The 26,330-nt window shown below is 50.0% G+C and overlaps 1 protein-coding gene across 2 annotated transcripts in view; it reads right to left on the minus strand.

Annotated features, from left to right (window-relative positions):
• The window catches only part of fbxl7 (F-box and leucine-rich repeat protein 7), a 59,176-nt gene extending 53,591 nt beyond the window's left edge, over window positions 1–5,585 (minus strand). Inside the window, exon 1 of one of the 2 annotated variants that reach the window (XM_055653080.1) lies at window positions 5,498–5,585. Coding sequence is in view for 1 of the 2 variants with exons in the window: in XM_055653070.1 (XP_055509045.1) it covers window positions 5,498–5,534 (37 nt within the window). In the remaining variant the exon portion in view is untranslated. The remainder of the gene's footprint in view (window positions 1–5,497) is intronic. The other variant, XM_055653070.1, reaches the window with a different exon arrangement.
• Window positions 5,586–26,330: the final 20,745 nt, after the last annotated feature.

Below are 26,330 nucleotides of genomic sequence, written 5' to 3' on the forward strand. Positions count from 1 at the left end.
GACAGGCCCTGCCCCTGCTCGATCCACACACAGTCTAACGTACTGGTTCATTGTGCAAGTGGCCAATGTTTTTTTCTGAATTTTTGTTTCTCTCTTTAAAGAGGCTTTATGTCCCATGGACCAGGTTCTTTAGATTTCTAGCATTGGGAGATTTATGACAACTGAACCATCCTAGCACTACTAGAGATCAGTGCTGGACTATCATCCACCTCATCGGGGAGCCTGGGGATATCCTTGATCGGACTGTACTGGCATTACCTTGCACTAAACGTTATTCCCTTGTCATGTATCGTTCCACTGCCAACGTCAGGGCAGCGTCCTTGCTCCGGTGCTGTTCAATGTATACACTAATGATCAGCCCGTGTTCCCAGGGAAGAGAAGCTTCATTAAGAATAAGGAGTAAGCCATTTAGAACGGAGACGAGGAAACACTTTTTCTCACAGAGAGTGGTGAGTCTGTGGAATTCTCTGCCGCAGAGGACGGTGGAGGCAGGTTCTCTGGATGCTTTCAAGAGAGAGCTATATAGGGCTCTTAGCAATCGAAGCAATAGAAATAGCAGTCAGGGGATATGGGAAGAAGGCAGGAACGGGGTACTGATTGAGGACGATCAGACATGATCACATTGAATGGCGGTGCCGGCTCGAAGGGCCAAATGACCTACTCCTGCACCTATTGTCTATTGTCTATCGCAAGACCAATATGAGCAAATGGGGCTATGCAGATGCGGCAGACACAGAATGTGAATGTGGAACATGTGTACAATCCTCGCCACACCGACTAACATCTGTACAATCCACACCACACCGACTAAGATGCCCAATTCTTGGTGAACAATGCTGCCTGGAAGATCTAGCGGTGGCAAACGACAAGGCTGTCCACTGTGAAGAGCCTGGCCCAACATCTGAAACATAGATGATGGACACGAAAGAAGAAGACACTGCGATTGTAATCATGTATTGTCTTTCCGCTAACTGGTTAGACTGTATCTCCGTACACCTGACAATAAACTAAACTGACTTTAATTTTCCTCCAAGGTAGACAAAAATGTTGGAGAAACTCAGCGGGTGAGGCAGCATCTATGGAGAGAAGAAATAGGCAACATTTCGGGTCAAGACCCTTCTTCAGACTGATATCAGGGGGGGAGGGAGGAAGAAAAAGGAAGAGGTAGAGACAGTGGGCTGTGGGCTGTGGGAGAACTGGGAAGGGAAAGGGAAAGAATGAGAAAGCAAGGACTACCTGAAATTGGAGAAGTCGATGTTTGTACCGCTGGGGTGTAAACTACCCGAGCGAAATATGAGGTGCTGCTCCTCCAATTTGCGGTGGGACTCACTCTGGCTATGGAGGAGGCTCAGGACAGAAAGGTCGGATTGGGAATGGGAGGGGGAGTTGAAGTGCTGAGCCACCGGGAGATTGGGTTGGTTAATGCGAACAGTGTGGAGGTGTTGGGCGAAGCAATCGCCAAGCCTGCGCTTGGTCTTGCCGATGTACACGAGTTGACACCTGGCACAGTGGATACAGTAGATAAGGTTGGAGGAGGTGCAGGTGAACCTCTGCCTCACCTGGAAATACTGCTTGGGCCCTTGGATGGAGTCGAGGGGTGAGGTAAAGCGACAAGTGTAGCATTTCCTGCGGTTGCAAGGGAAAGTGGGGATGGGGTGGGAAGGGGCGAGTTACAGAGTGAACGGTCTCTGGGGAAAGGAGAAAGGGATGGAGATGGGAAGATGTGGCCAATGGTGGGATCCCGTTGGAGGTGGCGAAAATGTCAGAGGATTATATGTTGTATGCGACGGCTGATAAGGTGGAAGGCGAGGACAAGGGGGACTCTGTCCTTGTTACGAGTGGGGGGGATGGGGAGTGAGAGCGGAGCTACGGGATATAGAAGAGACCCTGGTGAGAGCCTCATCTATAATAGAGAGGGGAGCCCCCGTTCCCTAAAGAATTAGGACATCTCCTATGCCCTGGTTTGGAACACCTCATCCTGGGTGCAGATGCGGCACAGACAGAGGAATTGGGAGTGGGGGATAGAGTCTTTACAGGAAGCAGGGTGGGAAGAAGTGTAGTCCAGATAGCCATGGGAGTCAGTGGGTTTGTAGTAGATGTCGGTCAGTAGTCTGTTACCTGCGATGGAGATAGTGAGGTCTAGAAACGGTAGGGAGATATCGGAAATGGTCCAGGTGAATTTGAGTGCCTGATGGGAATTAGTGGTGAAATGGATGAAGTCAGTAGAGACTGCAGAGAGTCTAAAAGCATGGATACTTCAGCCCAATTTGCCCACACGGACCAACATGTCCAAGCTACATGAGTCCCACCTGCCTGCGTTTGGCCCATAACCCTCTAAATCTGTCCAGAAATACTAGGGAACTGAAGATCTAGCGTGACGGAGGAGCTGAAGGAAATCCACATTGGTCATGAAATGGTGTTAGGTAAATTATTGGGACTGAAGGCAGATAAATCCCCAGGGCCTGATGGTCTGCATCCCAAAATACTCAAGGATGTGACCCTATAAATTGTGAATGCAATGGTGATAATTTTCCAATGTTCTATAAACTCTGAATCATTTCCTGTCGACTGGAGGGTAGCCAATGTAACTCCACTTTTTAAGAAAGAAGGGAGAGGTAAAACAAGGAATTATAGACCAGTTAGCCTTACATCGGTAGTGGTGCAGATCCTTGAGTTGATTATTAGAGATGTTATAGCAGCGCATTTGGAAAACAGTGACAGGATCGGTCAAAGTCAGCATGGATTTATAGAAACATAGAAAATAGGCGCAGGAGGAGGCCATTCGGCCCTTCGAGCAAGCACCGCCATTCATTGTGATCATGGCTGATCCTGCCCAATCAATAACCCATGCCTGTCTTCTCCCCGTATCCCTGATTCCACTAGCCGCTAGAGCTCTATCTAACTCTCTCTTAAATCTATCCAGTGATTTGGCCTCCACTGCCCTCTGTGGCAGGGAATTCCACAAATTCACAACTCTTTGGGTGAAAAAGTTTTTATTCACCTCAGTATTAAATGCCCTCCCAATTATTCTAAGACTGTGGCCCCTGGTTCTGTACTCACCCAACATTGGGAACATTTTTCCTGCATCTAGCTTGTCCAGTCCTTTAATAATTTTATATGTTTCAATAAGGATGTTTCTATCCCCCTCATCCTTCTAAACTCCAGTGAATACAAGCCTAGTCTTTTCAATCTTTCCTCATATGACACTCCCGCCATCCCAGGGATCAATTTCGTGAACCTACGCTGCACTGCCTCAATCACAAGGATGCCCTTCTTCAACTTAGGGGAAGGGGAAATCATGCTTGACTAATCTTCTGGAATCTTTTGAATATGTAACAAGTAGAATGGATAAGGGAGAGCCAGTGGATGTGTTGTATCTGGACTCTCAAGAAGCCTTGTGCAAAATTAGAGCACATGATATTGGGGGTAGCGTATTGACATGGATAGATAACTAGTTGGCAGACAGGAAGCAAAGAGTAGGGTCCTTTTCAGAATGGCAGCCAGTGACTAGTGGGGTGCTGCAAGGCTCAGTGCTGAGACCCAGTTATTTACATAATATATTAATGATTTAGACGAAGGAATTAAATGTAACATCTCCAAGTTTGCGGATGACACAAAGCTGGGTTGCAGTGTGAACTGTGAGGAGGATGCTATGAGGCTGCAGGGTGACTTGGATAGGTTGGGTGAGTGGGCAGATGCATGGCAGATGCAGTATAATATGGATAAATGTGAGGTTATCCACTTTGGTGACAAGAACAAGAATGCAGATTATTATCTGAATGATGTCAGATTAGAAGGGGAGGTACAACGAGACCTGGGTGTCCTTGATCATCAGTCACTGAAAGTAAGCATGCAGGTACAGCAGTCAATGAAGAAAGCAAATGGCATGTTGGCCTTCATAGCAAGAGGATTCGAGTTTAGGAGCAAGTAGGTCCTACTGCAGTTGTATAGGGTCCTGGTGGGACCATACCTGGAGTATTGTATGCAGTTTTGGTCTCCTAGTTTTAGGAAGGACATTCTTGCTAGTGAGGGAGTGCAGCGTAGGTTCACCAGGTTAATTCTCGGGATGGCAGGACCGTCATATGATGAAAGAATGGATTGACTAGGCTTATAATCACTGGAATTTAGAAGGAATGAGAGGAGATGTTATAGTTATAGAAAAATTTAATATTCTTAAGGGATTCAACTGGCTAGATGTAGGAAGATTGTTCCTGATGTTGGGGGAGTCCAAAGCCAGGGGTCACAGTTTAAGAATAAGGGGTAGGCCATTTAGGACTGAGATGAGGAAACACAGGCGTAGGCCGAATGATCTAAGTCTGCACATATTTTCTATGTTTCTGTACCTGTCCAATTGTTTCTTAAACGTTGCAAAGCCCCAGCCTCAACTACCTCCCCTGCAGCTTGTTCCATACACCCACCACCATCTATGTGAAAAAGTTGCCCCTCAGATTCCTATTAAATCTGTCCCCCCCACACCTTAAACCTATGTCCTCTGATACTCGATTCCCTTACTCTGGGCAAGAGACTCCCTGATCGATTCCTCTCTTGATTTTATACACCTCTACAAGATCACCCCTCATTCTCCTGTGTTCCAAGGAATAGAGTCCCAGTCTGATCTACTCCAAGGATGTTGCCAGGACTCGAGGGCCTGAGCTACAGGGAGAGGTCGAGCAGGCTAGGACTTTACTCCTTGGAGCGCAGGCGGATGAGTGGCAAGCAAACAAAAGTTTTTCACAGTAGCTCGATACCTGTGGCCATCACTAACCAGGGACTGGTGATTGAGATTAGTCTGACAAGTGCACAGGACATACAAGACACTGCAGGAGCTGCAGGCGAGGAAACATGGAAACATGAAAACATGAACAATAGGTGCAGGAGGAGGCCATTCAGCCCTTCGAGCCAGCACCACCATTCAATGTGATCATGACTGATCATCCACAATCAGTACCCCGTTCCTGCTTTTTCTCCATATCCCCTGACTCCATTAACCCTAAGAGCTCTTGAATACATCCAGTGAATTGGCCTCCACTGCTCTCTGTGGCAGAGAATTCCACAGATTCACAACTCTCTGGGTGGGGAAGTTGTTCCTGACCTCAGTCCTAAATGGCCGACCCCTTATTCTTAAAGCTGTTTTAGTCCGGCCCTTCGGCCCACCCGGTCCCTGCTAGCCCTCGTCCCCACCCACACTGAGAGAAGGGCCGGCGGTGAGTGAAGCCGACACCTCGCCCTCTTATGTCTCCTGTCCGCCCCGGTCAGGCAGCCGGCCGGGAGAGGGCGGGGATGGGACGGGAGGGGAGGCGGGCCCAGGCCAGGCCGAGCGGAGCGGACCCCGGGCCCAACCCTCACCCCGGTCCTGCAGCCCCCAACACCGACCCCCATCTACTACAGCCCCCGGGCCCTGATCCCCGGCCTGGCCTCAATCCCGACCCCCGGCCCTGACTCCGGCCCAGCCCCCGACACCCGGGCCCCGTCTATCACAGCCCCCGGCTCCACTCACCGTCGCTGCCGCACTCCTTGCCGCTGTTCGCTCCCATCCCGCCGCCCCGACCCGCACCCGCGGCCCCGGTCCCGGTCCGGCCCAGACCCCCGCCCGCCTCGGCCCCGCCCCCACAGCACGCCTACGCCCCACAGCCCGGCCACAGCCCCGCATAGACCGGCCCCCCGCCCAGCATAGACCGGCCCCGCCCCGCATAGACCGGCCCCGCCCCGCATAGACCGGCCCCGCCCCCACAGCACGCCTACGCCCCACAGCCCGGCCACAGCCCCGCATAGACCGGCCCCCGGCCTCGCCCCCCCACAGCCCCGCCCCGCATAGACCGGCCCCGCCCCCATAGACCGGCCCCGCCCCCACAGCCCCGCCCCCACAGCCCCGCCCCCACAGCCCGGCCCCCACAGCCCCGCCCCGCATAGACCGGCCCCCCCCCCCACAGCCCCGCCCGGCCCCGCCCCGCACGGCCCCCCCCCCCACAGCCCGCCTACGCCCCACAGCCCCGTCCACGCCCCCCCACAGCCCGCCCCACCCAGCATAGACCGCCCCGCCCTTCACAGCCTTGCCACGCCCCACAGTCCCGCCCCGCACAGACGAGCCCGGCCCGCCACAGCCCCGCCCCCCACAGCCCCTCCCACCATAGCCCGGCCCCACCCAGCATAGACCGGCCCCGCTCCCCACAGCCCGGCCCCGCCCCTACAGCCCGGCCACCCCCACAGCCCGGCCACACCCCACCCCGGCCCGACAGCCCGGTCCCGCCCCCACACTCGGCCCCGCCCCCACACTCGGCCCCCGCCCCCTCACACTCGGCCACCCCCAACACTCGGCCACGCCCCACCCTCGGCCCCGCCCCCACACTCGGCCCCGGCCCCGCCCCCTCACACTCGGCCACGCCCCGCATAGCCCGGTGGCCCCACCCCCACAGCCCGGTGGCCCCGCCCCCATATTCGGCCCCGCCCCCACATTCGGCCACGCCCCAACCCGGTCACGCCCCCATACGATTTACTCTCATTTGGAATGGGCTCATTAGACAGTCATAGGTTCATAATTGATAGCAGAATTAGGCCATTTGGCCCATCAAGTCTACTCCGCAATTCAATCATGCATGGCTGATCTATCCTCCCCACTTAACCCATTCTCCTGCCTTCTCCCCATAACCCCTGACATGTCTTATGAACTTCATTAAGATTGCTGAGGCTGCATTTAGATCCCTCTCCCCTGACTCAGTCTGAAGAAGGGTCCAGAGATGCTGACTGTTTTACTCCAGCATTTTCTATCTTCGGTGTAAACCAGCATCTGCAGTTCCTTCCTACACATTTTACTGCATTTAGAATATAGTGTTCAGTTCTGGGCACCATGTTACAGGAAAGATGCTGTCAAGCTGGAAAGAGTGCAGAGAGGATTTATGAGGATGTTGTCAGGACTCAAAGGCCTGAGCTATAGGGAGAGGTTGAGCAGCGTGGGACATTATTCCTTGGAGGATGACCAGCAGTGATTAGGTCAAAGAGAAGTTCTACGCAGACCTTGACTGTATGGTGAAGTAAATTCCTGCCAGCAACAAGCTCATCCTGCTAGGGGACTTAGCATCACTTAGTATAGCCATGACTGTGTAGCTGGTCATAGTGCCAACTCCATCATCAAGTTCGCTGACGACACCACTGTTGTTGACGAATCACAGATGGGAATGAGTCAAGAGTATAGAAGTGAGATCGACCGACTAACCAAATGGTGCCAGCACAACAACCTGGCTCTCAACATCTGTAAGACCAAGGAACGGATTGTGGACTTTGGTAGAGGAAGGATGAGGACCCACAATCCTGTTCACATCAAAGGGACAATGGTGGAGAGGGTCAAATATTTCTGGGCGTGCATATATCAGAAGATCTTTCCTGGACCCAGCACACCAATGCAATTATAAAGAAGGCACATCAGCGACTCTGAGAAGATTACAGAGATTCTGCATGTCGAAGAGGATTCTCCTAAACATCTACAGGTGCACGGTAGAGAGCATTCTGACTGGTTGCATCGTGGCCTGGTTCAGCAACTTGAACGTCCAGGAGCGGAAAAGAGTACAAAACGTTGTGACCATTGCCCAGTCCATCACCGGCTTTGACCTCCCTACCGTCGAAGGGATCTGTCGGCGTCGCTGCCTCAAAAAGGCAGCCAAAATCATCAAGGACCCACACCATCCTGGCCACACACTCATCTCACCACTGCCATCAGGAAGAAGGCACAGGAGCCTGAAAACTGCAATGTCCAGGTTCAGGAACAGTTTCTTCCCCACAGCCATCAGGCTATTAAACACGACAACGAATAAGATCTGAGCTATGAACTGCAAAAGACTATATTATTATTGCACTATATTTGTTATTTATTCAACTTTTTTTTCTCTTCCCCCGTTATGTACTATGTTTACATATTCACATATTGTGTTGTGCTGCAGCAAGTAAGAATTTCATTGTCCCATCCGGGACACATGATAATAAAACACTCTTGACTCTTGACTTCAATGCCACAGTCGGCGGTGCCAGCCAGTGCTGGGGACTAGTAATGGTACCTCACGGCTTTGGAAAGATGAACGGAAACGGTCTCCTCCTCCTGAGTATGTGTGCTCACCATCACCTACACCCTCATCAGAATGGCCAACATACAAGACCACGTTGGCTGCATCCCAGGTCCAAGCAATGGCATCTCATCGTGGTCTTGTATGTCATTGTCCGCGTAAGCAGGGCCATGTGGGGGGCTGGGTGTTGGATGGGTCAATAGACAATAGGTGCAGGAGTAGGCCACAGATCTTCAATCTACACACACAAGACATCTAAGCTTCTCCGTGCATCATTCAACAGCGAGATGCTCAAACGACCAGACGTCACTGAGAAATACCAGTCCCAGGTGGACAACAAGCTGATTGCTCGTGGACCACTGACTGGCGACCCAACTGGACAGTGGAACCAGTTCAAAGAGCTGATGACAGTCAGCTAAGGAAAGTAGACAAAAATGCTGGAGAAACTCAGCGGGTGAGGCAGCATCTATGGAGCGCAGGAATAGGCGATGTTTCGGGCCGTGCAGGGCTGGGGAATGGAGAGGTTGGAGGCTTGGGAGGGCAGGGAGCCGGAAGCGATGAAGCCAGTGATGGTGCTTGTGATAATAGCCTGGTGCTCGTCTGTGGGGTCATGGTCCAAGGATAAGTAGGAGGAGGTATCTGAGAGTTGGCGCCTGGCTTCAGACCGGTAGAGGTTAGCACGCCAGACTACCACGGTTCTCAAACACGTGTCATCTAAGGAAGTGCTTGGACACAAGCAGCGAGTGAGTGCACCAGGACTGGTTTGATGTCAACAATGACAAAATAACCAAAGTCCTCGAGGAGAAACACAAGGCGTTCATCGAGTGGCAGATCGACGTGTCCTCCGTCTCCAAACAGAACCACTTTAAACACCTGCAGAGCAAGGCACAGAAGGAGCTACGAACTGCAAGGTGGGGGAAAGGGGCCAGCTTGGGTGGACCAGACACAGCCTTGATCAAGCTGAAAAACTGCTTAGAGTTGTTGGTGTCTACATAATGTTGAAGTTCATCTGCTCAAAAGCAAAAGCATACTTGGTGTCACCTGACTTCTAACTAACTCATTCCTACAGGTATCCTAGTTAAAGGCAATTTGTTTATATCATTGCAATTTAAAACTATATAACCATATAACCATATAACAATTACAGCACGGAAACAGGCCATCTCGACCCTTCTAGTCCGTGCCGAACACATATTCTCACCTAGTCCCATATACCTGCATTCAGACCATAACCCTCCATTCCTTTCCCGTCCATATAACTATCCAATTTATTTTTAAATGATAAAAACGAACCTGCCTCCACCACCTTCACTGGAAGCTCATTCCACACAGCCACCACTCTCTGAGTAAAGAAGTTCCCCCTCATGTTACCCCTAAACTTCTGTCCCTTAATTTTCAAGTCATGTCCCCTATATTTAAAAGAACTTATAGAAATAGTTGTTTCATTTTAAAGTGGATACATTTGGTTGGCAGCTGGTTGTGCGGACAGAGTGGCCGAGGAGACAGTGGCCAAGGAGACAATGACCAAGGAGACAGTGGCCAAGGAGACAGTGGTCAAGGAGAGTGTGGAGCAGCTGTAGTCAGTCTCAATACTTTGCAGCCAGAATGTTCGATGAAAATAGGTGCAGGAGTAGGCCATTCGGCCCTTCGAGCCTGCACCGCCATTCAATATGATCATGGCTGATCATCCAACTCTGTATCCCATGTCTGAAGAAGGGTTTCAGCCCAAAATGTCACCTATTTCCTTCTCTCCATAGATGCTGCTGCACCCGCTGAGTTTCTCCAGCATTTTTGTGTACCTTCAGTATCCCATCACTGCTTTCTCTCCATACCCCCTGATCCCCTTAGCCACAAGGGCCACATCTAACTCCCTCTTAAATATAGCCAATGAACTGGCCTCAACTACCTTCTGTGGCAGAGAATTCCACAGATTCACCACTCGCTGTGTAAAAAATTAACTTTTCATCTTGGTCCTAAAAGACTTCCCTCTTATCCTTGAACTGTGATCCCTAGTTCTGGACTTCCCCAACATCGGGAACAATCTTCCTGCATCTAACCTGTCCAACCCATATAACCATATAACCATATAACCATATAACAATTACAGCACGGAAACAGGCCATCTCGGCCCTACAAGTCCGTGCCGAACAACTTTTTTTTCCCCTTAGTCCCACCTGCCTGCACTCATACCATAACCCTCCATTCCCTTCTCATCCATATGCCTGTCCAATTTATTTTGAAATGATACCAATGAACCTGCCTCCACCACTTCCACTGGAAGCTCATTCCACACCGTTACCACTCTCTGAGTAAAGAAGTTCCCCCTCATATTACCCCTAAACTTCTGTCCCTTAATTCTGAAGTCATGTCCTCTTGTTTGAATCTTCCTTATTCTCAAAGGAAAAAGTTTGTCCACATCAACTCTGTCTATCCCTCTCATCATTTTAAAGACCTCTATCAAGTCCCCCCTTAACCTTCTGCGCTCCAGAGAATAAAGACCTAACTTATTCAACCTATCTCTGTAACTTAGTTGTTGAAACCCAGGCAACATTCTAGTAAATCTCCTCTGTACTCTTTCTATTTTGTTGACATCCTTCCTATAATTGGGCGACCAAAATTGTACCCCATACAAGGTACCCCATACCCCAGATTTGGTCTCACCAATGCCTTGTACAATTTTAACATTACATCCCAGCTTCTATACTCAATGCTCTGATTTATAAAGGCTAGCATACCAAAAGCTTTCTTTACCACCCTATCTATATGAGATTCCACCTTCAAGGAACTATGCACGGTTATACCCAAATCCCTCTGTTCAACTGTATTCTTCAATTCCCTACCATTTACCATGTACGTCCTATTTTGATTTGTCCTGCCAAGGTGTAGCACCTCACATTTATCAGCATTAAACTCCATCTGCCATCTTTCAGCCCATTTTTCCAAATGGCCTAAATCACTCTGTAGACTTTGGAAATCCTCTTCATTATCCACAACACCCCCTATCTTGGTATCATCTGCATACTTACTAATCCAATTTACCACACCTTCATCCAGATCATTGATGTACATGACAAACAACAAAGGACCCAACACAGATCCCTGAGGCACACCACTAGTCACCTGCCTCCAACCCGATAAACAGCCATCCACCATTACCCTCTGGCTTCTCCCATTCAGCCATTGTTGAATCCATCTTGCTATTCATGCATTTATATCCAACAGTTGAACCTTCTTAACCAACCTTCCATGAGGAACCTTGTCAAAGGCCTTACTAAAGTCCATATAGACAACATCCACTGCTTTACCCTCGTCAATTTCCCTAGTAACCTCTTCAAAAAATTCAAGAAGATTAGTCAAACATGACCTTCCAGGCACAAATCCATGTTGACTGTTCCTAATCAGACCCTGTTTATCTAGATGCTTATATATATTATCTCTAAGTATCTTTTCCATTAATTTGCCCACCACTGAAGTCAAACTAACTGGTCTATAATTGCTAGGTTTACTCTTAGAACCCTTTTTAAACAATGGAACAACATGCGCAGTACACCAATATACTCTCTAGAATTTAGAAGATTGAGAGGAGATCTTATAGAAACTTACAAACTTCTTAAGGGGTTGGACAGGCTAGATGCAGGAAGATTGTTCCCGATGTTAGGGAAGTCCAGGACAAGGGGTCACAGCTTAAGGATAAAGGGGAAATCCTTTAAAACCGAGATGAGAAGAACTTTTTTCACACAGAGAGTGGTGAATCTCTGGAACTCTCTGCCACAGAGGGTAGTTGAGGCCAGTTCATTGGCTATATTTAAGAGGGAGTTAGATGTGGCCCTTGTGGCTAAGGGGATCAGGGGGTATGGAGAGAAGGCAGGTACGGGATACTGAGTTGGATGATCAGCCATGATCATATTGAATGGCGGTGCAGGCTCGAAGGGCCGAATGGCCTACTCCTGCACCTAATTTCTATGTTTCTATGTTTCTATCCTCGGGGACTATTCCCGTTTCTAATGACATTTGAAATATTTCTGTCATGGCCCCGGCTATTTCTACACTAACTTCCCTCAATGACCTAGGGAATATCCTGTCAGGACCTGGAGACTTATCCACTTTTATATTTTTCAAAAGTGTCAGTACTTCTTTTACTTTGAACCTCATAGTATCCATAGCTACTCTACTAGTTTCCCTTACCTCACATAATTCAATATCCTTCTCCTTGGTGAATACCGAAGAAAAAAAAATTGTTCAATATCTCCCCCATCTCTTTTGGGACCCCTTAAGAATTTTGTAAGTTTCTATAAGATCCCCCCTCAATCTTCTAAATTCTAGCGTGTACAAGCCGAGTCTATCCAGTCTTTCTTCATATAAAAATCCTGCCATCCCAGGAATCAGTCTGGTGAGCCCTCTCTGTACTCCCTCTATGGCAAGAATGTCTTTCCTCAGATTAGGAGACCAAAACTGTACCCAATACTCCAGATGTGGTCTCACCAAGACCCTGTACAACTGCAGTGGAACCTCCCTGCTCTTATACTCAACTCCTTTTGCTATGAATGCTAACATACCATTTGCTTTCTTTACTGCCTGCTGCACCTGCATGCCTACTTTCAATGACTGGTGTACCATGACACCCAGGTCTCGTTGCATCTCCCCTTTTCCTAATCGGCCACCATTCAGATAATAGTCTACTTTCATGTTTTTGCCACTCACATTTATCCACATTATACTGCATTTGCCGTGCATTTGCCCACTCACCCAACCTATCCAAGTCACCTTGCAGCCTCCTAGCATCCTCCTCACAACTCCCTTGTTCTCTGTGAGTGTTGTCACCAATCCTCCCGCCTTGATCCAGAGCCACTTACAAACCAAGTAGATCACTGCCTTGTCCACCCTAGGGTACTTGTCCCCATCGCCACCCTCCCCAGAATCCCCTCCAGAACATGTGACCGGGACCCAAACCAGAGAGCAGGAGCCTTCCTCCGCCACAGTACTCCCCTCCCCCCTGGAGGATTCCCGTTCGTCCCCCTTCCGCTTCTCCCTAGAGAGATTCCTCCTTCTCTTTTTCCATGGGGAGGAGCTCACAGGCTCTGGGGTCACCTGAGCAACCTTCGTCTGTGGCACCCCCTCCTCCCGCCCGATCCCCACCGCCCCTGGCTGGATTATGGGGCTTGCGGACTCCCTAACGGGAGGTGACGGGATGGGTGGAACGTTCTTGTCCTTGGGGGTTTTATTCTCCAGGTACTTCACCTTTTTCGCCACCTTGTCCCCCTTCTTTTGACCCTCCCCACCCCTAACCCCAGGGTTCGCTGCCTCAACTACAGGGGGGGGTGGGAGTGGGGGGGGGGGGGTTAGTGGCACTGGAGGCGGAGTCCCCCGCCCGGGATTTGGGGCAATTCCTCCGAAAATGCCCCACTTCCTTACAGACATGGCACCTTGGTCGCTCCGATGTCCAGTAGACGGTGAAATCACGCCCATCCTGCTGGACACAGAAGCGCTCGTCAACTTCCTCCTCCCGGTCCAGCAACATCGTCAGCTGGCGCCGGAGGGAAAGAACGTGCCGCAGCTCCTTCCTGCGGAAACCCTGGGATATCGGGGTGATGTCCGTGAGTACCTTCCCCAGGGTGTGAAGGTGGGGGAGGAGGGCCTCGTTTGTAATGCAGGGTGGGAGGTTGGAAAGGACCACCCGTTGTGCGGTGGACCCTACGGGCTCAACCTGCAAAAACATTCCCCCCACTGTGACCCCACTAACTCACGGCCACGTTCACCCCCTCAACGGACTCAAGGAAGAGCACCGACTTCCCGGACATTTGACCCATGTACAGGACGCCTGTATTGATCATACCAGCCTCAACTACCTTCTTTGGCAGTCTGCTCCATGTACCTGTGTAAGAAACTGCAGATGCTGGTTTCAACTGGAGATAGACACAGAAAGCTGGAGTAACTCAGCGGGTCAGGCAGCATCTCTGGAGAGAAGGAAGAAACGTCACCCATTCCTTCTCTCCCCTGGTACTGCCTGTCCCACTGAATTACTCCACTTTTTGTGTCTATTTTTGTGCAGTTTGTGTAAAGTAGTTTCTTATCGCTTTCCCCCCCTCACCTTAAACCTACATCCTCTGGTTCTTGATTCTTAGAGTCATGGAATCTTGCAGCGTGGAAACAGGCCCTGCGGCCCAACTTGCCCACATCAGCAAACATGTCCCATCTACACTAGTCCTACCTGTCCTATCCACGTACCTGTCTGAATATTTCTTAAACGTTAGACATGCCTCAACTACCTCCTCTGGCAGCTCATTCCATACAACAACCACGATTTACGAGAAAAAGTCACCTCTTAGGTTCCTATCAAATTTTTTCCCGTTTCACCTTAAACCTATGTCCTCTGGTCTTCGATTCCCCTACTCTGGGCAAGAGACTCTGTGCATCTACCCGATCTATTCCTCTCATGATTTTGTCCACCTCTATAAGATCACCCCTCATCCCCCTGTGCTCCATGAAAAAGAGACCCAGCCTGCTCAACCTCTCCCTATAACTCACATCCTCTAGTCCTGGCAACATCCTTGTAAATCTTTTCTGAACCCTTTCAAACTTGACAACATCTTTCCTGTAACATGGTGCCCAAAACTGAACACAATATTCTAAATGCGATCTCACCAACGTCTTATACAACTGCAACATGACCTCCCAACATCTATACTCAATACTCTGACTGATGAAGGCCAATGTGCCAAAAGCCTTTTTGATCACCTTATCTACCTGTGATGCCACTTCCAATGAACTATGCACCTGTACTGCTAGATCCCTCTGCTCTACAACACTACCCAGAGCCCCGCCATTCACTGTGAATCTTCTCGCCTCTGGGTGGCTCTATCTCCTGTGCTATTGATGCCTCACCGGCTCCATCTCTCCCATGGTCCTTTTACACTTGTGGATCTTACGGTTTATTCATGTTGGGGATCACTTGGGCCATGTTGGTTGGTGTGGGCAAGGTGGGGTAAAGGGCCTGTTTCCATTCTGTACTACTCTATGAATTGACTTATTTGGCACCATCTACTCGACACACTTCCAGATGAAGCCAGCTGAATGATTGCTTCATCACCCTGTCGATCTGACTCAGCACCTTCAGGGAACCATGCAGCTGCCTTCCCAGATCTCCACGCTCTGCCACGCTCATCAGGGATCGACATTTACCAGGCAAGTCCTGCCCTGGTTTCAACAGCTCACGCTGGTCAGAGTTAAATTCCACTTGCCATTACTTGGCCTACCTGGTCGGTGGGGGCGCTGCGAGCCGGCAGCCTTGCCAGCAGCGTGTTACTTTGATTTTTTGATTTTTTAGTGTAATGTGTGTTTTTAATTTCTCTGTGTGTTTTGTGTGGGGGGTGGGGGGGGGGTTAAGGGGAAACCGCATTGGTCGCCTCCTCCACGGAGAGGCAACTTTTTCCATGTCACCTCCCCCATGGTCTAACATTGAGGATCGGTGTGGCCTTTGCCGGAGACGCGCCTGGGGTTTCAGCAGCGGGCGCAGCGAGGACTCTTTTGTCGCGGGCCAGGGGAGCCCTCGCCGGGTGTCGCCGGAGGGGAGCGCTCTGTTCGCTGGCCCGCGGCAACCTGAAGCCGTGGTCTGCGGAGCTCCAGCTGGCGCTGCGTCCAGAGCCTGGGATCCCTCGTTGGGAGACCCCTGGAGGAGAAGAGCTCCGACCACTGGCCCGCGGCCAACTTCTAACCGCAGGCGCGGTGTGGACTTACCACCCGGAGCGGGGTCCTCGCCGGAGACCCCTGGAGAGGGGCTCCGACCACCGGCCCTGCGGTCTGCGAGCAGGGACTTTAAATCTTCGACCGCCTGGCTTGCGGCCTACACCAACTTGAAGCCGCGGTCTCCGGTGGGGAGGCACCGATTCAGGACTTACCTGGACTTTACCTTGTCTGAACATCTGGACGCCCGCAGCAACGGCAGCGGAGGGCTGAGGTCCCGACCACGGGGGGAAAATGGAGGAGGACTGGCCAAATTGTTGTGCCTTTCACCACAGTGATGAATGCTGCAGTGGATGTTTGTGTTCAATTTTTATTGTGTATTGTGTGTTCTTTTTTATTGTACCGCTGCTGGCAAATTTATTTCGCTGCACTTTATGTGCAAGTGACGAATAAAACTTGACTTGACTTACCTTCCCAACTGATCTAGATCCTGTCATAAATGTGCATTTTGTCCATAATACCAAATGTGGGACCTTGGGCTCCAAGTCAGGAGATCATGTTGCAGCTCTGTCGGACATTGGTCAGGCTGCATCTGGAGTATTGCGTGTAGTTCTGGTCGCCCCCATTACAGGAAGGATGTGGGGGCTTTGGAGAGGTGCAGACGAGGTTTACCAGAATGATGCCAGGATTAGAGGGTATTAACTACAAAGAGAGGTTGGATAAACGTGGATTGTTTTCTCTGGAGCGTTGGAGGCTGAGGCAAGAGCTGAGAGAACATAGAACAATAGACGATGGCCCACAACGTTTGTGCTGAACGTGACGCCAAGCTACACTGTATATGATCCATATTCCTCCATTCCCTAGCCACTGCCTCCATCACCAGCCCTGGCAGCAAGTTCCAGACACTCACCAACATCGAGTGATGGCGCCATTGAGTGTGGCAGCCTCGCTAGCAGCTGTCTGTCCTTTCATCCTTTTTGTTATTTTTAGTCCGGCGGCGGCGACCTGAACCCGGGGCTCGGCCGCGAGCCAATGGACGACATCGTCCGGAGCTCGCAGGTCACAGGCTGGTGCCTGTTTTCCGGAGCTCGGGCGGCAACAGCTGCGTCCGCTGGACTGGAGGGCGGCAGCTTCGACCACCGCGGGGCCGCGGAGCTTGAACCGGCCCGTTTGCGGAGCTCGGTTGAGCCGCGAGACTGACCATCGCCCGGTGGGGTAACATATCGCCTCAGCGCAGAGGGAGAATGAGGAGGGAAGAGACAGTAACGTTGAGACTTTTGCCTCCATCACAGTGAGGAGGTGCCTGGTGAACTCACTGTGGTGGATGTTAATTTGTGTTTATTGTGTGTTTTGTTGTTTATTATTATATGTATGGCTGCAGGCAACGACATTTCGTTCAGACCAAAAGGTCTGAATAACAAATAAAGGATCTAATCTAATCTAAGACTGTCTAAAAGTTTGTTTTTGGAGGTCTTCTAGTCTTTTTTATGTGGGGAAGGGCGAAACTGTTTTTCTCAGTCACTACCTGATCGAGGATGCGTCTTCCCTCCGAGCTGCATCTTTGCCCCCCCCCCCCCCCCTCGCGGCCTACTATCTGGATTGGTGCGGCCTTTCCTGCCGGAGACCGGCCACAGCTTCAGCAGCGGCGGCGCAGCAGTCGATTACCATCACGGAGCGGGCGATGCCATACCAGGGATCGCCGTGTGGAGCTCCGGAGTGCTGGGCCTGCCGACTATAACACGGTGGAGCTGTGGTCTGCGGAGCTTCCAGCCGCGGGCGGCGCTGGCTCTAACATCGCGGAGCCCTGGGATCTTTCGCCGAGGATCGCCAGCGTTGGAGCTCCGCCCAGCTCGGCCTGTGGACTTAGGAAGCCGCGGTCTTCGGTAGGAAGCGGCCGATTCGGAAACTCCAAGCCGCTGAGAGTGCTCTCCGTTCCGACGTCGGAGTTCCTTCATCCGGCGAGAGGGCCTGAAACATCGTGCCGTCTGTTGCGGCGACTGCGGAGGCCTGAATAGGCCCCGACCACTGGTGAACGAGAGGAAGATGACTGAACTTTGGTGCCTTCCCTCACAGTGAGAAACGTTGATCCCGCTGTAGGAGATGTTTTTATGGTTTATGTTAAATTCTATAATTGTGTTTATCTTATTTGTGTGCTGCATGGTAACTCAAATTTCACTGCACCTATTGGCGTATGTGACAATAAATGTCCTTTGTCCTTTGGATAAATGTGAGGTTATCCACTTTGGTGGCAAAAAACAGGAAAGTAGACTATTATCTGAATGGTGGCCGATTAGGAAAAGGGGAGATGCAACGAGACCTGGGTGTCATGGTACACCAGTCATTGGAAGTGGGCATGCAGGTGCTGCAGGCAGTGAAGAAAGCGATTGGTATGTTAGCATTCATAGCAAAAGGATTTGAGTATAGGAGCAGGGAGGTTCTACTGCAGTTGTACAGGGTCTTGGTGAGACCACACCTGGAGTATTGCATACAGTTTTGGTCTCCTAATCTGAGGAAAGACATTCATGCCATAGAGGGAGCGCAGAGAAGGTTCACCAGACTGATTCCTGGCAAGTCAGGACTTTCATATGAAGAAAGACTGGGTAGACTCGGCTTGGACTCGCTAGAATTTAGAAGATTAAGGGGGGATCTTATAGAAACTTACAAAATTCTTAAGTGGTTGGACAGGCTAGATGCAGGAAGACTGTTCCCGATGTTGGGGAAGTCCAGAACAAGGGGTCACAGTTTAAGGATAAGGGGGAAATCTTTTAGGACCGAGATGAGAAAAACATTTTTCACACAGAGAGTGGTGAATCTGTGGAATTCTCTGCCACAGAAGGTAGTTGAGACCAGTTCATTGGCTATATTTAAGAGGGAGTTAGATGTGGCCCTTGTGGCTAAAGGGATCAGGGGGTATGGAGAGAAGGCAGGTACAGGATACTGAGTTGGATGATCAGCCATGATCATATTGGCGGTGCAGGCTCGAAGGGCCGAATAGCCTACTCCTGCACCTATTTTCTATGTTTTTATGGATGTGCAGGAAATGAGGGACATGGAGAGGAGATTAGTTTCACGCGGCATCACGGTCAGCACAGACATTGTGGGCCGAAGGGCCTGTTTCTGTGCTGTACTGTACTATGTTCTAATTTGTTGTAATAGCAATCCAAACTGCACAAGAGCATAAGGATTCAGTCACATGCAAAGTTCTGGAGGAACTCAGCGAATGTATGGAATGGCAGACGGTGTTGTGGGTCGGGAACATCTTCAGCAGAGGCGACCCAATGTGGAAACATCACGGAAACATCCAAGCCCACGGTGGTTCAGGTAACAGCGACGGAGAGGGAAGCAGTCGCAGTTCGAGTGCAGTGACTGAGGGATCCACACGCCATACGGAGAGAAGAGTGCAGATTTCACCCTCAAACATCATCTTCTTGCGTATGGCGTGCACAGCCTAATAGCCCTGACCCACGGTACAAGTTCATTCCAAGAGCTCTCCCGAGTTTGCCCCGATTCGAACTCGGAGATTTACGGTAATGGCCACTCGTCGGTAGCCGGGCTCTCGTGGACATTTTTCAACACATTGAAAAATCTTCACGCGTCTTCAAGTCAAGTCAAGTTTATTCGTCACATACACATACGAGATGTGCAGTGAAATGAAAAGTGGCAATGCTCGCGGACTTTGTGCAAAAAGACAAACAAACAAACAACCAAACAAGCTACAAACAGAATGGAACAGAATCACATATTATTTTACATATTAAATATTGTGAGCTAAAGGAAAAAGGGAAAAAAACAGCACTTTTTAAAAAAAAAGCCATAGAGTGGTACAGTAAAGTTAGTCCTTGGTGAGATAGGAGTTTACAGTCCTAATGGCCTCTGGGAAGAAACTCCTTCTCAACCTCTCCATTCTCACAGCATGGCAACGGAGGCGTTTGCCTGACCGTAGCAGCTGGAACAATCCGTTGCAGGGGTGGAAGGGGTCTCCCATGATTTTATTGGCTCGGGAGTTGCACCTCCTGATGTATACTTCCTGCAGGGGGGCGAGTGAAGTTCCCATAGTGCGTTTGGCCGAACGCACTACTCTCTGCAGAGCCTTCTTGTCCTTGGCAGAGCAATTCCCAAACCAGATGGTCATATTTCCGGACAAGATGCTTTCCACAGCCGCTGAGTAGAAGCACTGGAGGATCCTCGGAGACACTCTGAATTTCCTCAATTGCCTGAGGTGGTAAAGGTGCTGCCTTGCCTTACTCACGAGTGCTGAGGCGTGTGATGCCCATGTCATATCCTCAGAGATGTGGACTCCCAGATATTTGAAACAGCTCACCCTATCCACAGTATCCCCATTTATCCTCAATGGTGTGTAGGTCCTCGGATGATGTGCCCTCCTAAAGTCCACGATCAGCTCCTTAGTTTTTTTGATGTTCAAAAGGAGGCTTCCCGAGCTTACCTGCCGTTAGCGAGTCTTCCCGAGTACCTGCCGTTAGTGTTACGAGCCGCTAAGAGACGTCCCCGAGCTCCGACGTACCCGCTACGTTCATTCTCCGTGCTTACCACGAGTTTGATTTTTTTTAAATTCAGGAGAGCTCTTGGAATGAACTCGTACCATGGGACAGGGCCATAGAGTTGTAAGACAACTTGTTCTGTTTGATCTTCTGTTTGTGCACACCAGGTTGATTGCATTCGTCAAAACAGGGTGGACCACGTGAAGGTTGCAATCCTCCACACTCAAACGTGAATATAATGATCCTCTACCAGAGTCGTCAGGAGAGGTGAAACTATAGAAGTGAGTGAGAGCCATGGTTATGATCTGTCACCCATTCCTTCGCTCCAGAGATGCTGCCTCAGCCGCTGCGTTTCTCCAGCATTTTTATCTACCTATGGTTATGATCTGATCGGCTCGAGTCAGAACTTGAGACATGACAGGGGAGGTTGTTGGGAGGAAGTGTAGCTGAACAGACACGTACACACTCGCTCTGTAACATCCAGCAGCCAGGCATTTATAACCCAGCACCATGCCAATGAGCAACATGCAACATGCCGGGGGAAGTCCGCAGGTCAGGCAGCATCTGTGGAGGGAATGAATGGACAGACGATATATCGAGTGGGGACTGATGCCTGACCTGCTGAGTTTCTCCAGCAGTTTGACTTTCAATAAGGATGTGCAGTCGTGGTGTAAGAGGGAGTACAGAGAAGGTTCACCAGACTGATTCCTGGGATGTCAGGACTTTTATATGAAGAAAGACTGGATAGACTCGGCTTGTACTTGCTAGAATTTAGAAGATTGAGGGGGGATCTTATAGAAACGTACAAAATTCTTAAGGGGTTGGACAGGCTAGATGCAGAAAGATTATTCCCGATGTTGGGGAAGTCCAGAACTAGGGGTCAAAGTTTAAGGATAAGAAGGAAATCTTTTAGGACCGAGATGAGAAAATCATTTTTTACACAGAGAGTGGTAAATCTGTGGAATTCTCTGCCACAGAAGGTAGTTGAGGCCAGTTCATTGTCTATATTTAAGAGGGAGTTAGATGTGGCCCTTGTGGCTAAAGGGATCAGGGGGTATGGAGAGAAGGCAGGTACAGGATATTGAGTTGGATGATCAGCCATGATCATATTGAATGGTGGTGCAGGCTCGAAGGTCCGAATGGCCTACTCCTGTACCTATTTTCTATGTTTCTATGTAAGTGGCCAAATAGCCTTGTTCTTGTTCACTGCTCACAGCTGCAGGTGTCAGCCAGCCCGGGTTTAGAACCTGCGTCTGTTTTGAGTAAACTTGTCAATTAATACAGAGCGCAAACAAAGAACCCTCAGAGGCCTCAAAGATCCCTCCTGGAAGTTACCAGTGTTTTAAACAAGTACAACAATCTTTCCCCTGCAGGCAACAACTTGCTGCAGCTGCGGCTCTGAGTCACGGCGTCAGGGTACAATTCCCCAGCGATATGAGGCAACTAAATGATGCAGTAATCCTCCTTCTCCCCGTCTCTCTGCTGCTGCAAACAGTCAAACTCCAGTGAAGAGCAATCGTAAACTTCCCAACCTCATTTAATTCAACTGAAAGTGTGGGGAATGTGCGGGCTGGACAGGCAAGCTGGACAGAAAGAGAAGCTGATATCTACACCTGAAATATCAATGTATTTCCCTGACCCGCTGAGTGTTTCAGGCTAACCCTGGATTGTTAGATTTCAATGTCATTCACTTTTTGATTTCAGCCTCTAATTGAATAGATTGGTCCAGGATTAGTGTTAGTTCAGTTCAATGTAGTTTATTGTCAATAGACAATAAACAATAGACAATGGCCAAAGACAATAGATGCAGGAGGAGGCCATTCGGTCCTTCGGCCCTTCGAGCCAGCACCGCCATTCAATATGATCATGGCTGATCATTCCCTGCCCCAGAGGGCAGTGGAGACCAAATCACTGGATGGATTGAAGAGAGAGTTAGAGAGAGCTCTAGGGGCTAGTGGAGTCAAGGGATATGGGGAGAAGGCAGGCACAGGTTATTGATTGGAGACGATTAGCGATGATCACAATGAATGGCGGTGCTGGCTCGAAGGGCCGAATGGCCTCCTCCTGCACCTATTTTCTATGTTTCTAAATGAAAGTGGCAATGCTTACGGGACCACTTGGATGCAAACATGCATGGGTTAGTTAGTAAGTTTGCAGATGACACCAAGATTGCTGGGGTCACGGACTGTGAGGAAGGCTGTCAAAGAGTACAGTGGGATATTGATCAGCCGCAGATATGGGCAGAGAAATATCAGCTGGCATTTAATCGGAGTAAATATGAGGTCAGATGTCAGGGGAAGATATATAAGTAGTGGCACGACCATTACAGCATTGATGTACAGAGGGATCTTGGGGGCCAAGTCCATAAGTCCCGGAGAATGGCAACACAAGTAGATAGAGTAGTAAAGAGAGCTTGCTTCGATAGAATTTAGAAGATTGAGGGGGGATCTTATAGAAACTTACAAAATTCTTAAGGGGTTGGACAGGCTAGATGCAGGAAGATTGTTCCTGATGTTGGGAAAGTCCAGAACAAGGGGTCACAGTTTAAGGATAAGGGGGAAATCTTTTAGGACCGAGATGAGGAAAACATTTTTCACACAGAGAGTGGTGAATCTGTGGAATTCTCTGCCACAGAAGGTAGTTGAGGCTAAAGGGATCAGGGGGTATGGAGAGAAGGCAGGTACAGGGATACTGAGTTGGATGAACAGCCATGATCATATTGAATGGCGGTGCAGGCTCGAAGGGCCGAATGGCCTACTCCTGCACCTATTTTCTATGTTTCTATGATAGGTCGGGGAGTTGAGTATAAGAGTCAGGAGGTAACAATGCCGCTTTATAGGACTTTGGTTAAGCCATATTATTTGGAATATTGTGTGCAGTTCCGGTCCCCCATTATAGGAAAAATAGTCATAGTCATAGAAATAGAGAACCAGGCCCTTCGGCCCATCTTACCCAAATCAACCAGCATGCCCCATCTACACTAGTCCCACCTGCCTGTGTTTGGCCCATATCTGTCTAAACCTGGCCTATCCATGTACCTGTCCAAATGTATTTTAAATGGTGCTCTAGTTTCTCCTCTGGCAGCCCGTTCGCTGCACCCACCTATTATCTATGTAATAAGGGTGGAATTCCCCTGCCACAGAGGGCAGTGGAGGCCTAATCACTGGATGGATTTAAGAGAGAGTTAGATAGAGCTCTAGGGGCTAGTGGAATCAAGGGATATGGGGAGAAGGCAGGCACGGGTTATTGATTAGGGACAATCAGCCATGATCACAATGAATGGCGGTGCTGGCTCGAAGGGCCGAATGGCCTATTCCTGCACCTACGTCTATTGTCTATTATCACTCCTCCCTCCCCACTCCTCCGTCCTCTCCCTTTTCTCCTCCAGCTGGAAGGGGTGCAGAGATTTACAAGGATGTTGCCTTGTTTTTCCACAGATTGACATGGATTTACAAGGACTCAGGGTGTGAGCTACAGGGAGAGGTTGAGTAGGCTGAGTCTCTATTCCCTGGAGCGCAGGAGGATGAGGGGTGAACTTATAGAGGTGTACAAAATCATGAGAGGAATAGATCGGGTAGACGCACAGAGTTTCTTGCCCAGTTAACTTTAGTTTACTGTCACGTGTACAGTGAAAAGCTGCTGTTGCGTGATAACCAGTCAGCGGAAAGACAATACATGATATGGGTATTTCAGAGTAGGGGAATCGAGGATCTGAGGACATAGGTTCAAGGTGAAGGGGAAAGATTTATTGGGAATCTGAGGGGTAACTTTTTCACACAGGGTGGGTGGGTGAATGGTACAAGCTGCCAGAGGCGGTAGATGAGGCTGGGACTATTGCAATGTTTAAGAAACAGTTAGACAGGTACATGGATAGGACAGGTTTGGAGGGATATGGACCAAATGCAGGCAGGTGGGACTAGTGTAGATGGGGCATATTGGCCGGTATGGGCAAGTTGGGCCGAAGGGCCTGTTTCCACACTGTTGTGTGTCTCTGAATCTCTCCCTCCCTCCCTCCCTCCCTCTCTCTCCCTCCCTCCCTCCCCCCACACCCCTCCTCTCTCTCTCCCTCTCCCTCTCTCTCCCTTCTCCCTCTCCCTCCCTCCCTCCCTCCCTCCCTCTCTCCCTCTTTCTCCCTCTCCCTCTCTCCTCTCTCTCTCCCTCTCTCCCATCTCCCTCCATCTCCCTCTCCCCCTCCCCCTTCTCCTCTCCCTCCCTCCCCCTCCCTCCCCGTCTCTCTCTCTCTCCGTCTCCCTCCCTCTCTCTCCCTCTCCCTCCCTCTCCCTCCCTCCCTCCCTCCCTCTCCCTCCCTCCCCCTCTCTCTCTCCCTCTCCCTCCCTCTCTCTCTCTCCCTCCCTCCCTCCTCTCCCTCCCTCTCCCTCCCTCCCTCTCCCTCCCTCTCCCTCCCCCTCTCTCCCTCTCCATTGAATGGCGGTGCAGGCTCGAAGGGCCGAATGGCCTACTCATGCACCTATTTTCTATGTTTCAATGATAGGTCGGGGAGTTGAGTATAAGAGTCAGGAGGTAACAATGCCGCTTTATAGGACTTTGGTTAAGCCATATTATTTGGAATATTGTGTGCAGTTCCGGTCCCCCATTATAGGAAAAATAGTCATAGTCATAGAAATAGAGAACCAGGCCCTTCGGCCCATCTTACCCAAATCAACCAGCATGCCCCATCTACACTAGTCCCACCTGCCTGTGTTTGGCCCATATCTGTCTAAACCTGGCCTATCCATGTACCTGTCCAAATGTATTTTAAATGGTGCTCTAGTTTCTCCTCTGGCAGACCGTTCGCTGCACCCACCTATTATCTATGTAATAAGGGTGGAATTCCCCTGCCACAGAGGGCAGTGGAGGCCTAATCACTGGATGGATTTAAGAGAGAGTTAGATAGAGCTCTAGGGGCTAGTGGAATCAAGGGATATGGGGAGAAGGCAGGCACGGGTTATTGATTAGGGACAATCAGCCATGATCACAATGAATGGCGGTGCTGGCTCGAAGGGCCGAATGGCCTCCTCCTGCACCTATTTTCTATGTTTCTAAGATGTCCGCATTCTGGTAAAACATTGTGCATTCACCTCTCATGACTATGTACACCTCTATAAAATCACCTTATTCTCCTCTGCTCCAAGGAATACAGCCCTAGCCTACTCAAATTCTCCCTGTAGCTCTGGCCTTCATAGGGTCTAGCAGCAGAATTAGGCCGTTCGGCCCATCACGTCTACTCCACCATTCAATCATGGCTGATCTATCTCTCCCTCTCAACCCCATTCTCCTGCCATCTCCCCATAACCTCTGGCACCCGCACTAATCAAGAATCTGCCAATCGCCGCCTTCAAAATATCCATTGACTTGGCCTCCAAAACCTTCTGTGGCAATGAATTCCACAGATTCACCACCCTCTGGCTAAAGAAATTAGACAATAGACAATAGGTGCAGGAGTAGGCCATTCGGCCCTTCGAGCCAGAACCGCCGTTCACTGTGATCATGGCTGATCATCCACATTTAGTACCCCGTTCCTGCATTCTCCCCATATCCCCTGACTCCGCTATCTGTATGCCCCTGTCCCACTTAGGAAACCTGAACGGAAACCTCTGGAGACTTTACGCCCCACTCAAGGTTTCCGTGCGGTTCCCGGAGGTTTTTGTCAGTCTCCCTACCTGCTTCCACTACCTGCAACCTCCGGCAACCACCTGCAATCTCTGGAAACCACCTGCAATCTCTGGAAACCGCACAAAAACCTTGGGTGGGGCGCAAAGTCTCCAGAGGTTTCCGTTCAGGTTTCCTAAGTGGGACAGGGGCATTAAAAGCCCTATCTAACTCTCTTGAAAGCATCCAGAGAATCGGCCTCTACTGCCTTCTGAGGCAGAAAATTCCACACATTCACAACTCTGTGGGTGAAAATGTTTTTCCTCGTCTCCGTTCTAAATGGCCAACCCCTTATTCTTATCTCAAATTCCTTCTAATCTCCTTTCTAAAGGAACGTCCATTAATTCTGAGGCTGTGCCCTCTGGTTCTAGAATCTCCCACTAGTGGAAACATCCTCTCCACATCCACTCTATCCTGGTAACACCCAAGTAAATCTTCTCTATACTATTTC

This window comes from Leucoraja erinacea, chromosome 2 (assembly GCF_028641065.1).
Source record: "Leucoraja erinacea ecotype New England chromosome 2, Leri_hhj_1, whole genome shotgun sequence".
NCBI classification, from domain to species: Eukaryota; Metazoa; Chordata; class Chondrichthyes; order Rajiformes; family Rajidae; genus Leucoraja; species Leucoraja erinaceus.